This window comes from Opisthocomus hoazin, chromosome 4, assembly GCF_030867145.1.
Source record: "Opisthocomus hoazin isolate bOpiHoa1 chromosome 4, bOpiHoa1.hap1, whole genome shotgun sequence".
NCBI lineage: Eukaryota > Metazoa > Chordata > Aves > Opisthocomiformes > Opisthocomidae > Opisthocomus > Opisthocomus hoazin.
In genome coordinates, this window is record NC_134417.1 from 80867259 (window position 1) to 80884589 (window position 17331).

The 17331-nt window shown below is 43.4% G+C and overlaps 1 protein-coding gene across 2 annotated transcripts; it reads left to right on the plus strand.

Moving 5' to 3' along the window:
• Window positions 1–6934: 6934 nt before the first annotated feature.
• KLF6 (KLF transcription factor 6) lies at window positions 6935–15984 on the plus strand. Of its 2 annotated transcripts, none has more exons than XM_009945142.2 (4): window positions 6935–7415; window positions 10259–10832; window positions 12575–12698; window positions 13124–15984. In XM_009945142.2, the coding sequence occupies exons 1-4, from the start codon at window positions 7314–7316 to the stop codon at window positions 13173–13175; spliced, it is 852 nt and encodes a 283-aa protein (XP_009943444.1). In that variant the 5' UTR covers window positions 6935–7313; the 3' UTR covers window positions 13176–15984. The 2 variants fall into 2 exon arrangements, with proteins under 2 accessions (XP_009943444.1, XP_075275825.1); XM_075419710.1 differs by having other exon boundaries at window positions 10259–10646.
• Window positions 15985–17331: the final 1347 nt, after the last annotated feature.

A 17331-nucleotide genomic window follows, 5' to 3' on the forward strand; every position in this document is an offset into this window, starting at 1 on the left:
TAAAATTAGATTTACAACATGTAGGCATTCTTTAAAACAAAACTGTGATTTCATACTAAATCAGATGATATCAAAAAGACCAGCTGGTTAAAAATTATCTCTCTCAAGTTAAAACAACATGGCAATTTATTTGTTTCCAAGAACACAATTTTTGATTTCCATCATGCTTCTCAAATCCATGATTTCCAAATAAATGCCAAATCAGATTTAAAAAAATCCCAACATGAATAACTTTAATAAACTGCAAGAGAATGGGAAAGACTTAGACAGAAATATTTTGGCTTTTGTGTATACGTATTAATTTTATAGTTTGCCCCTTGAAAATAGCAAGTTGCTCAGAGCATTTAAAGTCAAAAAGTGCTCATTTAAAGCAAAACCTTTTTATTCGGCGAAAAACTTCTAGGATATCTTCTAAAAGATTTCTACATATTTTTGAGGGAGAAGGACACAAATGACAGGTAAGGAAGACAGAGAAGCATGCCACATAATTAAAAAATGGTAATAAATTATTCCTGCACCAGGTAAGCCAAAATCACATAGCATATCCCTCCAAAAAAGACAGGCAAGCTTTCCTGTGAAATCTTGAAGGAAGCTTCCTATCTCCTGGGGGACTGGGAAGAAAATTACAGGGGCAAAAGCTTTAAAAGGCTTATGAAATTGCCAGCAGGAAATGAAATGACCACCACAGATAAGAACTCCATCAGGTTGTAAATGTATAGGAGTAGGGCTAACACTTTGGTTGTTATTCAAAAGCAAATGAAAGATGAGCTTATGATAACAAGGTTGGATTAGGACTCAGAAGATATGAGTTCATTTCTTGGCTCTGCCATAATCTCTCTTTGTGATTTTGGGCCAAAGCTTACAATTAGCATAGACTGAAGAAAGGAAGTAGTATCTTTTCTGTATAGTTAGGGAACTGAGACCCAGAGATAATACTAGCCAAGGATTCACAATGCTTTACAGGCATTTACATTTCCAATAACTTTCCCTGCAGAGACAGATGACTGAGAGTTGAGAGGTATCTTTGTGGGTCTGACCCCCCAGTTACCTCTGTGTTTCTGTTTCCTCATTGTAGCATTCAGATAATAAATCCTTTCTCCCGAACTTTGAACAAAGGCTGGTTCTTTATGTTTTATTTTCTCACCAGGCTGGAATATAAACTCTCTTTCTACACAGTCATTTACATATTTCTTACAACTTCGCAGTCTCATAGTGAGAATCTCAGAAGCTCCCATGAATCAATAGCTAGTTACTTATGTGTGTATATATGTGTATATATATACCCATTCATCTCAGATACTTAGAGAATAAATATCCTTATTTTATTATTGCTATTATCCTCACGCACAGCAGCAGTAATGATGATAATGTGAATATATTGATGAGATCTGTCTCGGGGCTTACACAGCAAAAAGTAAATTCCCTGATTTTCCATGCACCAGCCTGAGTTCTAACGCTGACTGGGACTAAACCCAGAGCACTTCAGTGGAAACTCAGGATTACTTCATCATAATCACTTGCTTTTCATTTCCTTTTCCCTGCTGATCTTCTAAAGCTAACTGATTTACACTGATGTGAATGAGATCTGAATCCTGCCCATTGGCAACAGTTACTGAAAACAGGAAATGGGATATTTCAAATAACAATAGGTGGGAACAGTGAGTAAAGGTTCACTGTGTGGTAACGGTGCTGACTCTTTAATGACTATGTTTATTTCCTTGCGTCCCAAAGAAGGCCACAGTTCATTTTGCTCTCGAATACATATGCATGGCCATGTGTATATCGGACACTGTATCTAATTTTGCAGCTTATGTTAATGGGGGGGACGAGGGGGGGGATCAGCACTGACTCCCACTTACCATAACAAGAAACACAATTAGATCGCTCTCCTGTGCCATGGCACCAAGCAAACAAGCCAAATTGCAAGGCCCAAAAGGTTCATCCCATGCTCTGTTAATAGGAAAGCTCCCTATTGCTGCAGCAAGTTAGGCGTTTTGTTTTCCTCCCATGCACCACAGAAAGGGGTACTGTGACATAAAAGAGAAACCCTTTAGAGAACTTACAACCCACATAAGCACTTCTCGTAAAGTCAGAGCAGAGTTGTTATGAGTTGGAAAAGATATCCTGGGCCATGTAGTTCATTCCAAGCAAAGGTCTGCCGTTCTTGGCTGAGGCTTCCACACAACTCCTTGTCTAGTCTTGCCGTGACTAATTCCCAGAAAAGGCAGTTTCACAACCCCTCCAAGCAAGCCAGCCATATGTCTAATTGGCATCACTGCTTAGAAATACTTGTTGCATTCTTCTATGAAAGTTCGCAGTTACTTTCTAATTCTATATACTTTTACTAAGCCTCACAAGCAGCTAGTGAGATAGTCCAGCTATTTCTAACAATCATTAGTCCTCCAGTCCCTCACTCCACAAAGTGATTGGTTCATGTCAGGTTCCTTTTCTCACAGCTTCGAAAATTGTTCTGAATTAAGTTTCCCAGCTTAATGCACTGTAAAATAATGGTCACTAATTAGCAATGGCAAAAAGGAAGAAATGGTCATATAAAAATGATAAAATGCCCAGTGACACAGGTTTGTGGGTTTTTTTCCTTAACTCAAGCTTCTTTTCTCACCATTAATCAGTCTGAAGAGTGAAAAAAACCAAAACAAACCACCGCACAACACCTCTCTGGCTCAGTTGTGGGTCACTGGCTCATGTTCTGTTCACCTTAGCTAATGACAATTTTTTCCCTCCATTCTGGTTAATTGTTTACCAGTATTTGTAGGGCAACACACCACCTCCCTTAACTGTTTTCTGTGCTGAACAAGTTCAGGTCACATTTACCTAGCTTCTTCCTTACTATATTTTTGTCATTATTTCTTTTTAAATTCTTTTACTTTTCATTCTGTCTTAGGCTAACTTACGGTCTGAAATGTAACTCTCTAATTCTGCCAGAGCGACAGATCAGGAATCACCCCACTTGTTTGCCTACTCATAACAGTTCTATTTATATATCCTCAAAGAGCATTTACTTTATCTGTAGTAGAATCACATTGCATGCTAGTTTTCGATTTAGCAACTTACCACCTCGGAAGCAGATCATTTCAAGTAGTGTTCTCTGCTAACCGACAATGCTTTCATGCACTTGACACTCTCTTTCTCGTTCTCTCCAAATAAAGTCCATTTATCCTAATCAAACCACAAGCTATTGATTCCTGCCCATTTCATCTAGCCTCCCTGCATCTGGCCGTACATGAACCATTTTCAGGAGGTTTTCTCCTCTTCTGACTCTCAGCACTGAATACAGTACAGAACTAGTTAACACGTCCTCTAAAAATGCATGAATATTCTAAGAACAGAACAGGTGCTCCCCCTGCCTCACATGGAGCTCAGCCCACCTGGAAAACACCGTCTGTCGCCCTCTACGCTGGAGAGCAGGCTTTCCAGGAACAGCAGTCCACCATCCCTGACAAAAGCCGTTACTGTGGAGAAGTGGTGGGACATTTAATGTGGCAATATAGCTTTTCAGACAGAACCTTATTAAAATTATTGAACCAAAAAAAAATTAAAGCACACAGGGCTTTTTTCTCTGCATATATTTGTAAATCTGTGGCCTTAAAGGGGTAAAGTGGCTGATTATCCTAAATTGTGGACAGCCCTACTTAAAAGCCATTGTGCGACTCCGCAGGCAGAGCACAGACATTTGGAGTAATCCTACACAATATGTACTAATTCTCACTATTTTTACAAATGACCTAGATCATACAGAGTTAAAAACACACCGAACATTTACAGGATGACTATATCTGTGACTAGCTCTAAATAATCAAGGACATACATACTGAATGAGCTCTACGGCAGTCGCAAGAAATTTATCCAAGCAACCCAGTAGCTGTGTTCCTTCCCTGCCCATGAGCACTGCCCATTCAGTACACACGCTGCAGCACCCTTCACAACTGCCAGAAATGAGAGGCCTCTGCTCTAAATCAGGTGGTCTCCGTCTCCGGTTGGTACATCTAAATAAAGTGGTGTAGTGCCAAGGGACTGACTGGTTTTAGTTTGGGTTTTTTTAGATTAGAACATGTTTTCTTTTAAGGTTTTCAAGGTAAATTCCACCCTGGCACATGATTCAAAAAATCCCAGTGGTATAAAACGGATATTTGAAACTTTACTACCATGTATAGCTTGAAGAAAGTCATTAGGGACTAAATTACATCTTGAAGTATCTCTGCTAGTTCATTCTTGCGTTTTCTTACATTTTGGGGCCTATTAAAATTTGTCCTAATGTTTATTATCCTCCATAGACTACAACAAATTCCCTTCCACTCACACGCCATCCCTTCGTTCCACCTGGCTGCTATTAGTGCTTTCCCTCCAGCTTGCGTTCCATGGAACAGTCTCCTAAACCACAGCATATTACTGACTCACCATTTCATTTTAATTCCTGATTAAAAATATACCAGGTAAAAACACTATGTCTGTTTACCTTGCTGTATGGTCTTACCCATTCTTTCTTATCTGGGATTGACCTTTAGTTCTAACGATGCTTTTTGTTACTTAAGATTAAAATCTGTTAATACAGTTGTAACCTAGAACTAACACCTCCAATGACACTTCTGTCAATTTCCTTTCAATGGCCTCATCAAAGCCAGCATTTAGTCTGGGTAAATTAGACAGCTTTTACTGCACCATAGTCATATATGTGCCACGGTTTTCTTTGATTTGCTTTATATTTTCCTACGGCAACAATCTTGATCCCACTCAACTAACCACAGACTGGCAGAAGCGCAGAAAACCTTACTTGTCAACTAAATGTGCATTTTATTAAATGACCTTTCTTTTTCTTTTTAATATTGCATCTCCATCAATTTACATCTGCTTTCCCCAGTTGTCTTGCACTGGGAGATACTGCGCGTCTGAAGATAACTGTACAAAATAAGATCTGTATGCTTCAGACTCCACAGGGGCACAGTAAATCTCATCCAGTCTCTGACAAGCCCAGATCTCTCTTACATGAAACACAGGTAAAAAGGGGCAAGTGTAAAATAGAAAGAGTGGATAGTTGCATTCACTGTCACTATGTTTGAAAATAAAATCTTCTCCAATGAGGGAGCGGGTCAGTTAAACAAACACTAAGGATTTCCAGAGTTATGCTACCAGGTTATATTTGACTGAAGCCCACACCACATTTCAGGCCACAAAATATTTAACTCTACAGAACTAAAAGTAGGCTCGAGTAAGGTGTATAATTCATCTACTTGAAAGGGTTTTTTTGTGTTTTTTTTAATCTTGCACTTATCTTCAGAGTATCTGGTTTTGGCCACAAGTAGACACAAGCCTATCTGCACTACCTGTTGTTCAGAAGGTAATTTTGGATATTATATTTATGTGTTTGGCCGCGTGAAGCCAACTAAAGAACTACTGACTGAACCACGTGAGCTTAGCTCTCTGGATTTAGATGTTTTGAGTCTTCAGCATTGGTTTGTTTTTCTAAACATAAAATAATGGTCTAATCGACCTTAGACTTTTTTTTCATAGACACAGGAAAACCCAACCACAAACACCAGCTGTTTGTTTATGCAGTCGCCATATTAATAGTTTATGAGAGGCTAGGGGATGGAAAGTTAGACTGACATTTTCACACCTGCAATTGCTAGCTCACAGAAGACAGTAGGCAGAAGAAACAGGCATTAAATACTTTAGTTACCACCTGTAGGTAACTAGCAACAGATACAGAGAAAAGTGGGGAAATGGAAATAGCAGAGAAGAGATTATGATGGAGACATCAGTGGAAAATTAGAAGTCCTTTAATAAAAGAAATACATTAGGAGCTTTTGTTCCATGTGCTGGACACTCCTTTGGAAAGCTAACAACCACATTTTTTTAAATTCTGTTAAGACACCCATATCGTCAACAAGTCTAGTCTTAAAAACACTGGTGCTCCAATACCAACACACAAATAGCTGTGCTTAGGTGGAAGCGGGCACCAAGCTCTTCCTGGGGAAGCAGTGCTCAACAGCGCAGGGCCCAATGTACCAGCCACACAACCCATCGCCATGGCGGCTGCACAGCCCTGGCCAGGGACCAACATTGTCTTGCGCAGAGCCCCACGACGGCCATCGCCTTGTTCCGCAGCAACGTCCAGCTCTCCCACTGAAGTGACAACGAGGGTCTCAGCTGGAGGACAAAGAAAGTAACTTCCCAATCCCCCCCCTCACTGGGAAAGCGCGACCCAGGAGACCCGCAGAGTACACGGGCTTTGCCTTGAAGCCTTGTGTGGAAGGTGGGTTTGTGGTGACGTTCCCTACCCCCCATCCCGGTGAGCCAGGGCACCCTGACGCCGCCGAGGGCCCGGCCAGGCACAGGGCCCGGGGACTACCGGGCAACCCCGGCTTCCTACGCCAGGAGCGTCCTGCGGGGAGGTCTCTCCGCCGGGCAGAGCCGAGCCTCGCCCCCGCCCCCACCCCCACCCCCACCCCCACCCCCTCACTGCCACAGCGGCCGCGGGCGGCTCCGCAGCGCCCTCCGTGCCCGCCGCCAGCAGCGCAACACAAAGCAGCGCGATGCCACCCGACGAGCGCACACCTCCCCTCCCGAAAAAAAACAGCCGCTTCCCGGCCTTATATACCCTGCTAAAAATAGCCTGCCGCCCAGCTCGCCAATCAGGAGGGGTTGAATTTCGAATCGGGCCAATGGCGGGAGCCGTCACGGCCAGGCTCGGTCACGCCAGGAGGAGCCGCGATGCCTTCCGCTCGGCGATTGGGCGGCTCTGACATCATTGGCACGCGGGGCGCGGGGTGCGCGCCGGCGATTGGGCGGCGGCGGCAGGCGGTGTAACGGGATCACGCGGGGCGGGGGCGGGCGCGAGGGGCGGGGGCGGCGGCGCGGCCGGGCAGGGCTTTGAGCGGGGAAGTTTGGCAGGGGGTGACATTCGCTGCCGGCGCCGTGTTTGCAAATATTGAGTGCGCTCCCGCGCGAGTGTCCGCCGCCGGCCCGGGAGGGGAGGGGAGAGGAGAGGAGAGGAGGAGAGAGCCGAGCCGAGCCGAGCCGAGCCGCCTCGGGAGACGTCCTGCCTTGCTGTGTGCGATTAAACTTTGCATGAAACTTCGGGTCTTTTTTCCTTCCTAAGCTCCTCACGGAATTAACATCTGTCTGTCCATATACAGCTATTATTTTTTTTTTCTTCTCTGGAGGAAGGGGGGGGGGGCTTGGAGACAGAGGAGGGGTTTGACAGCCCCCCGCGCATACCCCGCAGCCCCTGCACAGAGAGGAGGCGCCGGTGGTTCGTGGTGACCAGCACTGACTTTGTTGCTGCAAGTCGCGACATGGATGTTCTCCCAATGTGCAGCATCTTCCAGGAACTCCAGATTGTGCACGACACGGGTTACTTCTCGGCCTTGCCGTCCCTGGAGGAGTACTGGCAACAGGTAAACCAGGATGTCGGTGCTCGTGTTGTTGTTGTCGTCCGGGTTGGGTTTGTTGTTTCTTTTTTTTAAAGCCGTATTAAAGGATGAGCGGATTTAAGGAGGCAAAAAATAAAACAGCCGAAGTGTCAGCGACGAGTCTGGGGAGCGCGGAGCGCGAAGGTGCAGCGGCGTTGCGAAGCAGGTGTCTCGGTGCCCAACAGGACGGCTTTTTCCGGGGAAGGTCCCGAGCCGGACGGGAGGACCTGCGCTCCCCCCCAGTCCGGCGGCACGGCCGGGGGCTGTCAGCAGCCCGGCCCGGCCGCTCCCCGCTCCTCCCGCAGCCGCGCGGAGCCCGGCGCTCCGCTCCCGCCTGCTCCGCACCGAATCTTGGCAAAAGTTTGGCGCTTGTACCGGGTCCAAGCTCCACAGCCGGGTCTTGTCATCCGAGCTCCCTGCCTTGGCCGAGGGCTGCTTTTCGCCCCTTGCTGTGGTTTTTGTAGCATTTTTATTATTTTTTTTTTTTCTTGGCGATGCTGGGAAAAAAAGAACCCTACAGGAGTGTATGTACGCATACGCACACATATCTCTGTGTGTGTGTATATATATTTGTATGTATGTAAGGCGGCCGTTTCCCAGCGCAGGGAGCTTTGCGGAGCCCGTGAGTTGTCAGTCATATGACAGCGATCCCCTCCTGCTGATTGCCTCGGCCGGGAAGGAGGAAGAACGGAGGCTCCTTCCCTTTCATGGACATATTTTGTTGCCTTTTTTTTACCAGCCCTCCTTTTTTTTTTTTTTTCTCTCTCCACCCCCCCCAGTTCGATCCAGGCGGCGGGGCTGCGGTGGCCGCTGACATTTCTGCGTTGCCCGGGGGGGCCGGGAGCCGCGCAGCCCGGTGACCGGACCGAATCCCTGCCGGCTCTCGCGACGGACGGGCAGCCTTTCCCAGCAGGCTCAAATGCAAAGCGTTACAACCTTCACATGACTACTAATTGTATCCAATGCCTTTTTTTTTTTTTTTTTTGTTCCCCTCCCCCTCTTTCCCCGTTCAAAGAGGCAGCTTCATAGTACGTGATTGAAATGGAGCTAAGTAGTTTCCTTCAGGCATTTGGGTTTTTGGCGAAGGGCCAGCCCTAGTTCCCAGTAGCCTTCAGAGGCATTTAAACTCGGAGACAGCTTCACTCCAGCCCCCATTACTAATCTGCCTAATGAGGAATTTAAATTAGCCGGGAATATGGAAGTTTAACAAGATCTTAATAAATGCTTTTTTACCTGTTTTCATGGAAAATCGATACGCTATTGTGTTGACCCTGTCGAAACCTTTTTTTGTTTTTAACATGCATCGTAACCCAGTTACCTAATTATAGACAAATATGTAAATATTGTGTGTAGCAGTGCATTTGAGGTTGTTTGGTTTTGTTTTGTTTTGTTTTTTTCTCCTATTTTTGCCCATGCTTCTAGCCTGGCCAGAACATGTGACCCAGTTTACTTGAGCGGTGCTGGGGGAGAAAGGAACTGCTCCCATGGCTGCTCCGCTCTCGGACAGATGGGAAGGGGCTGCGAGGGGAATGTGTGGCATTTGGGATCAGGTTTTGCTACCAGGCTTGGAAGAGATGATCTCGCTAAAATAAGTAGAGTTTGGTATGGAAACTTGCTGTGTCCATTTTCTGTGCGAACCTTCCGTATGATCGTTTCCTATAGTGGAAAGAATAATCCCAAAACATTAGCTTGTTGCCATAACAGTTCATAACCTTCTTTTTTTTTTTTGGGGGGGGGGGGGGTGTTTCTGTGAAAATGGCTAGAAAGTCAGCAGGGTAAATTGAAATTGAAAACCACAGTTTCACCCATTTAGGGTGGTTTTGTTTTTTGTTTTGTTTCGTTTCATGGAGTAGAGGGGAATGCTCAGGGAGGGGTAAAGTTGTCCATGTACTGTTGCATGTCCATTTGAACAGAGTACTTTCTTGGCAGATGGTCAGGGTTTTAAAAGGAAGTCTCCTTTGGCATTGCGTGAAAGAAAGAGAGAGATGACTCATACAGTTGCACTCTTGGCCAGTAGATAAAGTTCTTGTTCATTGTGGGACTCCCAGCAGGACCTCAGAGTAATTTCCCGTTTTGCATCCTATAGAATAGGACATTTCTATTCTGGAACTTTATTCTCTCCTCGCCTCTGTTGTTGAAGTTCCCCATGTTCCTCCAAACATGCACTGGAGCAGCTGGAGTTATGTGGCGTGCATGCCAGCGCGCTTGGAAATGACATTCTTTGAAAGTCGAGTGTGCTGCGTTCTCATGCACAGGAAATGGGAGGATGTCTGCTGCTCCATTGATGTCCCCAGAAGACGGGCCGGCAGCTCTGCAGCCATGCTGAAATGTGGCTTTGTTTTCTGACACAGCATTTGGGTTTTAACTGCGTGTCAGAGCACATTGTGTTCAGTTGTGTCCTTTCAGCCTCGTGTTTGTACGAGAGATACAAAACAACCTGAAATTAGACAAGGCGCAAAAGCAAAGTGTAATTATTTGTTGTGGTTCTCTATGGTCCTTTTCAACGTCAGCCTACTGAAAGCACAGATTTTATGATGAGGGTGATGATAATTTGACTGACTCATTATCATGCTATTTTGGAAACCAAAGCTGACTTGCACCTTCAGCTGTGCGTTTGAACTCCTGCCCAGGTCTTGAAAACTGATTTCTTTTCATCGTAACAGTCACCTAGTTACGGCTGGAGGAGCCTTTAATTTGTTTTGAACCTAGAAACCTCAAATCGAACATACTACATTCCTGCATGCTTTTTGAAGTGTAAAATGCAATTGGGTTTGTTTTTAAGCAAGCTTGTAACTTTTCCCTTTTTTTCTTCCTTCTGTTTCACCTAGACATGTTTGGAGCTGGAACGGTATCTTCAAAGTGAACCCTGTTACGTTTCTGCATCTGAAATCAAATTTGATAGCCAAGAGGATCTCTGGACCAAAATTATTCTGGCACGTGAGAAAAAGGAGGAATCTGAACTGAAGAACACGTGTGTCCCAAAAGAGGACAATCTTACTAGTCAGAACTTAGAGACCAACAGTTTGAATTCTGACGTGAGCAGCGAATCTTCAGACAGCTCTGAGGAGCTCTCGCCCACGACAAAGTTTACCTCTGACCCTATAAGTGATGCTTTAGCCGGTTCAGGAACCTTGAGTTCGTCTGTCACTTCCACTCCCCCTTCGTCTCCTGAGCTGAGCAAGGAGCCTTCTTCCCAGCTATGGAATTGTATGCCGGGTGAGTTGCATTCACCGGGGAAAATTCGTACTGGTACCGCTGGAAAGACTGCAGAAAAAGGTACACCCGCCAGTGGTGACACCTCGCCAGATGGCAGAAGGCGTGTTCACAGGTGTCATTTTAACGGTTGCAGGAAAGTTTACACCAAAAGTTCACATCTGAAAGCACATCAACGCACTCATACAGGTTAGTAACCATATGCTTATTAAGAGTTGGCAACTACTGTAGGGAATACCCCTGATGGTGGTGGTGTCACAGCGTTACACAATCACTGGGTGGGAGCCCAGGTTTGGAGAGATGATGTAATAGTAGTAGAGGCTTACCAGCATGGACGACATCACTTCCTCATTCTCTTCGTAAGCGAGCTGAAGCCAAGACAGTTGGCGGTAGACTAGGCTGCTGTCATAGCAAATAGGAGGCACTCGTCTAAATAGGCGATAGTTGGGAAGCTGCAGCAGCGTGCGGTCATCAGGAGTGAAGGTCTAGCCAACATAGATGCTAGACTTTTGTTGACATTTATTTCTAAAGCAAAAGCACGCCGAGGTTTTCTTGCAACAAAAAGGAACATCATATCCAAAAATTCATCAGATCATTAAATAGTGTAAGAACTTGTTTTTGTCACTGGGTCTACACTGGGTTTATTCAACCAGACATCCCCAGGCCTTGATTAAAGTATAGCTGTAGTTGTAAATCACTTAACAGTCTGGCGTGCCATCGTTACTGGCAAAAATCTTGGAAAGCCACAGTGTGTTGTAGTCCTTCTAACAGGTCTGCCTAATTGGACCTACTAATGTACGCTTTACTGTATAATTTCATCCCAAAATACTGAGCAACAGCACTTTATTGTTATGGATCCTGAACTAAAAGTAACAATCCTGTGTGTTATTGGGAAAGAAAAGTGAGGAAGATAGTCTTTTTAGGGCTTCTATAAATATTTTATGGTTGAAGTAGTGTGCTGATTTGCTTGTCTGAGCATTATTTTTTGACTTCTCATTACGACAGTGGTTAGGTATGTAGAGCTGTGCCTTGGCTCGGTAGGCATCATTTAACATGAGGAATTGGCCTGGCGTTCTTGGTGTACCAGTCCAAAGGCCTGTATGTGGGTTGTTGTTTTTTTTTTTTCCCCAAGATGTGGAAAGAGAATTCAAGGAAAAGGTCCTATTTTGACCTATGAGCTCAGCATTTTGTGGCTTTTATGGGAAGTCTGAGCAAGCTCGGATGCTCCCATTGTCATGCAGACATGCAGAAGTCAGATGAAACAAGATTATTTCAAGAGGAAAGAACAACTTCCACTGAAACCGTGGTGGTTGAGCAGACATAAATAGCTGCCAGCCTCAGAAGTATTGCAGAACTGTTGTCCTGGTGCTGTCTGGCTGAGAATGTTCCTGTGAATGGAAGAGGTATTTCCTGAATGCTGAAATAGCAGTGTTCAAAGTGGTGTGCAGGCTTTTCCAAGAATACGTGGCTCAGCAGAAAGGAGGTTGCATGTTATGCAGATGAGCGAGTGACAGAAGACTTTGATGCAATACAGTAGCCTAATTGCATTTTGGAGGCTAGCTGTGCTGTCTTTAATCGCCTTTATGAGGCGATTGATACCTGTTTGGGAGTAAGCCTGCCATTATGGGTGAACAGGAATGGGAGAAGGTTGGATTTCTTTGTTTCCCGTGAGCCTGTTTAAGCGCTTTCTTTTTTTTTTTTTTAATAAGAATGAGATTATTTGATGTGCTGTTGCAACAAAATAATTAAGTAGGAATCGTGGATGAATTTTGCAAGCCTTCTTTGCCTGTATGTTCTGAAGCATTCAGACAGGTTAAATAAATTTGGCTGTTTTTGGGGGGTGGAGGAGGTTTGCATAGAAAATGAATGGGATAGCACTTATCTTTCTTTGAATGAAGTCATGACTAACGTGTAACCTGCTTTCTTTGTAGGGGAAAAGCCTTACAGATGTTCATGGGAAGGCTGTGAGTGGCGTTTTGCAAGAAGTGATGAATTAACTAGACACTTCAGAAAGCACACTGGTGCCAAGCCTTTTAAATGTAGTCACTGTGACAGGTATGTGACTGAAACGCACCTTTTTAAATAGTTATTTTTAATGCTTGTTGGAAAGCCAGTCTAGGCTCCTTTTCACTTGTGAAGGAATCATTTGGGGATGCAACTGTGTCTGGTATTTTTAAGGGATTATTGTGTATTTAGACTGAGAAGAACCCTTCTCTTTTACTAATCTTTGGGATGTGGTTTGTAGCCTGATGTTGCTGATGAGTGTAGAGAAGTCGCTAGTGTTACTGCCCACCTGCAGAGCTCCTGGGTGCCCGCAGACACCTTGAGTGCTCCCTTGTATCCACGAAATGCCAAACCGCCCCTCCAGGAGCTGTGTTCTGGAGCAGCAGAGCAAGGCAGGGGGATCCCTCAGCCATGCTTACGGTGTCGTGCGTGCCAGCAGCCGTGGGCTAACGCACAACCTGACTCTTGCCTTGCAGGTGTTTTTCCAGGTCTGACCACCTGGCCCTTCACATGAAGAGACACCTCTGAATGGGTCAAGAGGTGAATCCTGCGGGCTAAGAGGCGTCAAGGTTGAAGAGCCTTGAGTGGAGGGATGCGTGTTCCAGCCAAAGCATGCCATTTTGCACCCTACCCAGTTGCCTCCAGGACCTCACTTCCTTGAAGGTCTTTTGAGGGCTAATAAGTCATGTAAGAAACGGCATAGCAACCGCGGTGCGTGATGTTTGGGGTTTCCTGGACTCATACACTGGTATCTAACCTTCTGAGTGGCTCCTAAGCCTTTGCCGTGAGCATGTGCACTGAGAATGTTAATGATTGGGCGACTGTATGCGATGAGGATCTCTTGACGACTGTATGCTGAGGCACATTTTTTTTCTTGTGGTTGTTTCATAACTGTAAGAGAAAAAAAATAGTCTGAATGTCTTGTATGTGAGGAATATCTCGTGAGATGGGACGACCACCAATCATTTCCAAGGGGTGGGGGGAGGGGTGTCTGCACCTTTTCAGAGGGAAAACAGAGAGGGAAAGGGGGAAATAAAACGAGTCAGGATGCCAGAATGGAGATGGGGGACCTCCCCATTCCTGTGTGAGAGGAGCTTTAGGTGTCTGGTGCAGCTATTAAATGTGCAATGTGTCAAGTAGCTTGTTTTACTTGCTACAGAGCTCATTTGTAATCCATTGTATAAGCTGTGTATTTACAAATGTAACACAACTATAACTTTTCATTATAATACAAAGGTTATTGCATGGTTCTGGGGAACTATATACTTTTCCATTCTTTAATCAGGACTGCAGTTTTGATTCCAGTTAAGAGCAGCTAAAATACAATTGGTCTAATGTTACATAATGTATGGAACATGAATAATTTTTTCTGTTGGGTGGATAAAACCACTATTGGTTAGAAACTGATTTTTCTCATGCAGCTAATTTTTCTCTTATTTATGCCTTGAGGACTAACTTCTGGTTTTCTAGCTGTTAATGCACTGTTGACCTTAATAATGGTGCCTTATGCAAGTGACCTTCTCTTGTAGGGGGTCTTATACAGGGGTATGGGTGATGCATGCTTTATTAAGGCTCTCTTTTCACCTGGCATTGTACTGTATCAAATGTATAATATGAGGGGGAAAAAAGGTTACTTCCAGGGTCCTCCTTCACAAAGACAAATACAGAGAAAAGTCGTTCATGTCAGTACAGTATTTGTTTAACTTAAGACAATTTGACTGTGTTACAGTATAATGCATATGCCAATTGAATACCTGACCAGTTCTGCCACCTTGAGACTTTTTTTATATTGACCTTGCACAACAACTGTGTATATACACACCCCAACTGTACTTAATATGTCAAGTTTTCATACATATTAAAGATACAGAAGTATTAAAAGATGTATTTGCTTAAAAGGCACAACTTTCACATCTATATATCTAGCTATCTGTTGGTCATACAGAAAGAAGCTATATTACTTTTTTTTTAAAAGTGGGCAGAAAAATAATTGTGTATGTATATTTGTGTGTACAGTCTGTGTATGTGTGTATATATATAGATAATATATAAATATTTTTTTTAAAAGGAAAAAAATTAGAACACATAGCTAGAAAATGCCACAGCCCACCAAAATATTCCCTCTCCCCCCCGCAATACGGTCATTAAGGAGACAAAGAAATGAAAGATACAGTTAATTAAAATCTAGCATTTTTAGAGGCTTTACCTTTAGCTTAATGGTATGCTAAAGGCTTTGTTGGCATTCAGTCCTTCTCAGACTGCTGACTGTGTTTTCTAGTTATTAGGTTGTCTGGAATAGCGTTATCTGTGGCCATTTAAGAATGATATGAACCAAATATTGGCATGCTAAAAGAATATTAGCTGTGTGCAGATGAAGTACACTTGGGTTTTGGCCTTCCAGCTTGCTGGAGGACCTGTGAGTGAGCTAGTCGTTGTGGTGGTTGAGCTCTAATTTTGCATAGTTCAGCTAAAATAAAGACTGTTTTTTACTAGAATAGAAATAGTCTGTCCAAAACCAGTATTTTTTTTTTTTTTTTAAAAACAGCTCACTACAGTCGATTCAATGAAACATGTGACCTGTTTCTTTTTCTATTTATTATCGGTCTTGCTTACTATGCTAATATTTTGGTATATCTTCCTGGAAATGTATGTAGATAAGTGGTTTAAAAAAGAGTATATGAAAGTGATCTGGTTCTGAGGAACACACAGGCTTAAATCATTCTCATTTCATTTTTGGTTTAAATTGCCTGAAAATGCACTTTTTTTTTCTTCCCCAAAACAAACAAAATTTCCTAAAAAATGGATTTCTATTTAGGGTTGGGTTTTGTTGTGTTTTTAACTCCTTGTTTGCGTTGTCCTTGGCTTAGCCATAATTCTTATAAGCAAGAAAGTAAACAAAAGTGAACAGAAACAAACAAAAAAAAAAAAACAACCCCAAACAAAAAAAAAAATTAAACTTGCACTGGCTTGTCTCAATTGTGAAATACCATCAGACTTGTGTGAATGGGGTGGGGCTGTGTGCCATATGTCAAATGCCTGTAATTTTCTTAATAAGCAAGTACATTTTGTTCAGGTGATAACTGAGCCTCAATCAAGCTGAAAAATAATAAAAAAAATAAAACATTTTTGCTTGAAATTTAAGAAGAAAAAGTTTCTATTAGTGAAATTTCTGTTTTTGTTTTTGAAGCACCCTGTTATCTAAAGAATCTCTTTGTAAGATTTTTGTAAAAATTTTGTTTTACAAAATTTTATTTGAAATTGTTTTTTGCAAGATTGTTATATTTCTGTATGAATGTATTTTTTATTGGAATAACATAAAAAGAAATTCTTATCAGCATCACGTGTCTGATTTCGTCTTTCTCCTCTCTGACGTCCTACACAGCATACGATGTCGAATACTGTTGACACTTTGCCTTGAGTCACCTGGTCGCAGGTACAAACACCTTTAGGTCAGGTCGCTTTGTGGAATGCAAGCTCTGATGAGAAAATAGTTTTGGCAGTAGAAACTTTAAAGTTCCTCCGTATCTGAAAAGCTGTTGTTAACTCATCTTTTGTCTCAGCTGGGTAATTAGTTAACATGATTGTTACTGCAAGACTGCACCTATATTCCAAATCGTTTGCTCTGGAGACTTGAATGCACGTAGGACAAGTTCTGATGTGGGAAAGGCAGTTCAGTGCGCATTTAAAGTGAAGGAACAAACAAGAAAGGTGATGGCTGGGCTGGAGGCACCTGTCCTTAACTTTTACTGCAGAGCATGGGCCTTTGAACTGCCTGCTTGATGGGGAAGGAAGCCCGAAACCTTGAAGACACAGTTGTGGGAAGGAATGTGGGGAAGGAACCGCGTGAGATCTGCCTGGCTGAGGCGCACAGGTCTAAGTCTGCTGTAGGGCTGACCTGATCCACATGCTGGTGGTGACCATCAGCTGAATGCAAGCCTCTGTGAACTGCGGTTTTTCACAGCAACAGCTCTTCAAAGCATGCCCAGCATGTGTGCTGGCTTGGGACACATGCAGAACTTGTTTAATGTTGCCTTGTGGCTTCTGCTGCGCTCATTCTGGTGTTAAAAATCCCTTAAGCATCAGGTGAAACCATTGGCAGAAATGGCAAAGTTATATGCTGAGTAACTGACTTTGAACACGTGAATTCAGTTCACAGTAATTGAACATTTCATGGTTTTGCATGAGAAAGGGTCTCAAAATGATTCAGAAAAGAATCAATAAATACAGATTGAGGTAGAAGTAGTGGGGAGGAGAAACCCTTGCCACCTACCTCAGTTAGCCCTGCAGTGGGCTAGCAAGAAGGTAATATGCCTCTGTATAGGTGAGGAAGAGATGGCAACTTAAGCAAATTTGTGATCTGCAATGAGAGGGATATATTAAATTTTACTGCTGGTACAATATCTCACACAATGGAACACAGATGTCTTCTGGGAAACTTAGTTACAGTTGCAATAGAAATATAAAAGGCTACTGAGATTTAGGGACTGTGACATTTTGCCTCCTCGTCTGTATACGATGTAGAAATGGAAATATTTTTAAAGAACTGAGCTCAACCTTGGAGGTTCTCCACCCAAAATGTTCAATGGGTGTGTAATACAGAGCAAGGATTGGCAAATTTTTGCCTGTTTATTGGGTGTGTGTCATCTAGGGCTGTGTCTTACTGTACCTTCTAAAAAAAAAAAAA

What these genes read in the sequence shown, in the direction of transcription:
- KLF6 (XM_009945142.2), top strand. Translation starts at nt 7,314, where the DNA reads ATGGATGTTCTCCCAATGTGCAGCATCTTCCAGGAACTCCAGATTGTG. An exon ending in ACATCAACGCACTCATACAG is followed by an intron (nt 10,833 to 12,574) that starts GTTAGTAACCAT and finishes CTTTCTTTGTAG; the next exon opens with GGGAAAAGCCTTACAGATGT. An exon ending in AAATGTAGTCACTGTGACAG is followed by an intron (nt 12,699 to 13,123) that starts GTATGTGACTGA and finishes CTTGCCTTGCAG; the next exon opens with GTGTTTTTCCAGGTCTGACC.